A 3,820-nucleotide genomic window follows, 5' to 3' on the forward strand; every position below is an offset into this window, starting at 1 on the left:
GGGTGGGTCCCTCGGACCCACTTCTGGCAGCAGGAAGAGGCAGCTGGCAGCTCCAGGCCTGAACGCTGGTGGGTCCCAGCCCTTCCCAGGGCTTTATGTTATTCAGATAGGACAAGGTTTTGTTTTTTAGTTTGCCAGGGTGGGGAGAAAAAGCACCCAGGGGGAGGGAACCAGCAGTTAGCGTAATGGCTATGTCGCTGGACTCCCACGTAGTCGACCGCGGTTCGTGTCCCGGACCCGGTGGCTTAAAACTCACGCCGGGCGCGTGTGCGTGCGTGCCCAAGATCCCGAGAGGGGAATGGAGGAGAAGGGATTGCGGCGTGACCATCCCCCCTGGGGGGTGATTTCTCGCTTTCTGTCTCTATGTCTCTCTCTGTCTGTCTGGCGAGCGCACGCGCCCTACAGTGAAAATCTCTCCAAAAAAAAAAAAAAAAAGCACCCAGGGGGCATGGTCCTGCAACCCCTCCTCCCTTCTGCCCTCTGGGGTCTGGGCCAGCTTGCCCGTGCGCCCAGGGTATTTCCCAATCTGCCGGGCTTAGGGTCTAAACCAAGCAGTGGGCCATATAGGGCCCAGCTGTCCCAACCACAGACCATGGGCCAAGACTTTTCATTTTGGTACAATGTGGAGAAACACAAAATTCTGAAGGAAAGTGCTTCTGGCCCCACGAGCAGACTGCGCCCCCACCCTGGCAGGGAGCCTCGCCTAGCCTCTGTGTTCTCAGTGTGGCCAACCCACTCCTTCCCTGCTGGGAGGGCCCAGAGCCAAGATCAGAAGCCCCCATTGCATGGCCTGCCCTCCCGTGTCACCTCCCCTTTCTGCAGACGGGCACAGAGGCAGCGACAGGGCCCTGAGTCCCCACTGGTAGCTGGCGGGGAGAGGTGTCTCCGGGAAAGCCCCAGCTGTGAGCAGAGCCAGAGGGGCTCTTTCTCATCCTGGTAGGAGGGGTGAGCTGAGGGAGCCGAACAGCTGTCCCCACTGGCCCTCGACGCTCTGCTCTGGCTCTACGGCCACCAGCATACTGTCTCCAACAGCTCAAACGCACAGCGCCATCCCCGGCGGGAGCCCCTGCCAGGCAGGAACCCATCCCCAGCACGGTGGCTCGGCTGGCCATGGCAGAGGCCCTTCAGTCCTGGGCCTGTTGCTTCCCTAGGGACCCTCCTCCTGCTCTAAGGCCGCAAGACAACTTGCGTTTAGACAATCTTTTTTTCTATTTTCCACTTTGTTTCTCATTCCACTTTTCTGGGAAAGCGTCTCAAGTTTATCTTCTGATCTTTTAAACTCTTCTGGCATCCTTGAATGATCTCTCCATGACTCCAGCTCAGTCCTGTTCTGCTGGCCTTGTCACATAGGCACCACAGCCACGCCCAGCCTCTGCCCCTCTCTGCCTCCGAGTCCCGGCTGTCTCCTGGCCTGTGCCTGGCACTGGGGTCCTCCCCGGAGCGCGTGGTTCTGTGGCGACGGCGCTGGAGCAGCGAGAGGCTTGCAGGCCCAGGAGATGGCTGTCTTTCGGGAGGCCTTCCCTGTCCACGGGCTGGGAGCACAGGCCTCAGCTGCAGTGTTTTCAGAGGACCGCAGGAAGGAGCCCCGGGCTCGCTGCTCAGTGCCTAGGCAGCCACCGAGGAGCCCTGCCCACCCTGGGCTCTAGGGCTGTGGCCTCTCAAAGGAGCCTCTCTATTTCCCCCAAGGCAGCTCCTGCCCCGGGCACTGCTCCCTGACTGCCCACCTGAGACCTGCCACAATCACCATCACCTTGGTGCCTCCGGTGGCGACGGCCAGCCCAGCGCAGACTGAGGGAAGGGTCTAACCCTGACCCCGTACCACACCTACAGCCTCCCACCCTGTCATTCACCTCCTCTCTGCCCCGACAGGGGAGACCCTGACTGTCCCCACCCTTCAGCCTTTGCTGTCTCCCCTAGCACCATCTAAACATGCCTGAGTCGCCACCTTACAAAGGCCTTCTAAATCTCTAGCCTCTCACAGCCAGAGCATTTTCCTGGTCAGTGCTGAGATACTCTTTTTAAAATTTTTTAAAAATAATTATTTCATTTATCTTTATTTATCTATTTTAATTTGACTGGAGGAAAGAGGGAGGGGGGAAGGGGAGAGAGAGAGGAAAAAAGTGAGAAAGCAAGCCACCAGGTCTGGGACTTGAACAGCGGTTGGCCACGTGGGAGTCCAACATCCTTAACCACCACGTCACCTGCTGCCCCATGAGTTGAGACATTCTTACAGGTTCTCTCGCTGGCTCACTCATCTCCCGAGGTTTGGATTCTCTCCCCCAAGAACCACTGAAACCACTCCATTCCTTGCTGCTAACTCCCCTGGGCGCCACCAAGGCCTCCTCTTATCTGCCTTCTGTGCAGCTTTGAAGGGGACACCCACTCGCCTGCCCTCCCACCCTTAGCATTCAGGAAGGCCTGTCTGGGGGAAGTACCTCCGTTTCTCACACTGTGGCCATCTCAACAGCTATGTCGGCCCCAGAGCCGTCCTCGGGGCCGTCTGTGCTGAGCCCTGCACACCTGCTCCTTCTGAATTCCCTATCCCTGTGGCTGGACCACCTCCCTGTGCTGCCAGAGCCCACAGCCTCGTCCAGATGCAGCCCTCTCCTGCTCAGGGCCGGCCGAGGCCGCGTCCTGGCGGCTCTCCCATCTGAACATCTCTGGGTGTGAGCCAGACTTCTGCCCCATCTGCTCAGACCTCCGGCACCTCCCGGCCTGGCACTGCTGTCCACCTGTCCCTCCATCCCCCCGCTGTAGGCAATGGTGGACCTGAGTGACTCTTTGTGCCAGTGTCTCCTCCTGCCACGCTGTGGCTCTGGGCTTTGTGGACAGGCCGGCTTCCTGCCCGGCCTCTCTTCGCTCTCTCCGACGCTTCCTTGTCTTGGAGGTCCTGAACTGCTTTCCAGTCCGCCTGCACAGCTGCTGCGGCTTCCACCGCCCTTCAGGACTGGGCGGTTTCCCCTTCCAGGGAACTGGGCTGAACCCCCAGGCGGCCGGCTGGGCCTGAGCCACTCCCGCCCCTGCTGCTGCTGCCACAGCGTGACCTCCGGTCGAGAAACTGGTACTGTGTTGCCGGCTGGATGCCCAGAAACGTAACGGGCACTTGAAAAAACGTTCAAGTAATTAAAGAATGGTCCCCAAAGGCCTCTAGCGATACATACAAGGTGCAGACCCAATTAATTCGCAACACAGCCCTGAAAAATACGAGAGGTTGAAACGGAGAACAAGGACACTTGGTGGCTGTGAAAAGTTTATTAGGGAGGACAACCAGAATGCCCAGTCCCAGCCAAAACTACCCTCTCCAGTTCACCCCTACGCGCACCGGACACACGTGCTTCTCAGCCCCGCAGGCGGCGGAAGCGGCGGGCGGGCGGAGGGCAGGGTCTGAGGCCACCGGGCGGCCTTACCTTCATGTTGTCAGGGGCGTCTCCTTGGCCTGTAGTCGCGCAGACAAACACTACCAGGGGCTCCTTAATCAGATCGACCTCCACAGAAAGACACGCACGTCAGCCCCGGGCGAAGCCCGGCCCTCTGCCCGAAGCGCGCCGCCCGCGAAGGCCCTCGGGTCCTCACCACCGGGTACGCGTCCAGGGCCAGCACGCGGCAGCCGAAGTGCCGGCGCCGGGCCTCACGGCCCAGCCTCTCCGCCACATCCTCGGCCGTGCCCGTCTGGCTGCCGAAGAGCACCAGGAGCTGCGGGCTCGGCATCGGGGCGCTCGCGAGGACGACTCCCGCCTGCCGGGCAGCAAGGACCGCGCCGACTTCCGCCTGCCCTCCGCCTTCCGTCGTCGACCGGAAGTGAAGGACTCGGGCCGGCCCC

General features: G+C 60.7%; 1 protein-coding gene across 8 annotated transcripts in view; it reads right to left on the minus strand.

The window, feature by feature from the left end:
- The window catches only part of NDOR1 (NADPH dependent diflavin oxidoreductase 1), a 7,616-nt gene extending 3,831 nt beyond the window's left edge, over positions 1-3,785 (minus strand). For 4 of the 8 annotated variants that reach the window (XM_027766264.1, XM_027766263.1, XM_027766266.1 and 1 more), the window contains exons 1-3: positions 3,574-3,785; positions 3,408-3,485; positions 2,770-3,102 (exon numbers count right to left, since the gene is read on the minus strand). In XM_027766264.1, the coding sequence (XP_027622065.1) occupies positions 2,770-3,102; positions 3,408-3,485; positions 3,574-3,708 (546 nt within the window). In that variant the 5' untranslated portion in view covers positions 3,709-3,785. The remainder of the gene's footprint in view (positions 1-2,769; positions 3,103-3,407; positions 3,486-3,573) is intronic. The other 4 variants (XM_006163313.3, XM_014582063.2, XM_006163312.3 and 1 more) reach the window with 2 other exon arrangements.
- Positions 3,786-3,820: the final 35 nt, after the last annotated feature.

This window comes from Tupaia chinensis, unplaced genomic scaffold (assembly GCF_000334495.1).
Source record: "Tupaia chinensis unplaced genomic scaffold, TupChi_1.0 Scaffold142100_1, whole genome shotgun sequence".
Taxonomy (NCBI): Eukaryota; Metazoa; Chordata; class Mammalia; order Scandentia; family Tupaiidae; genus Tupaia; species Tupaia belangeri.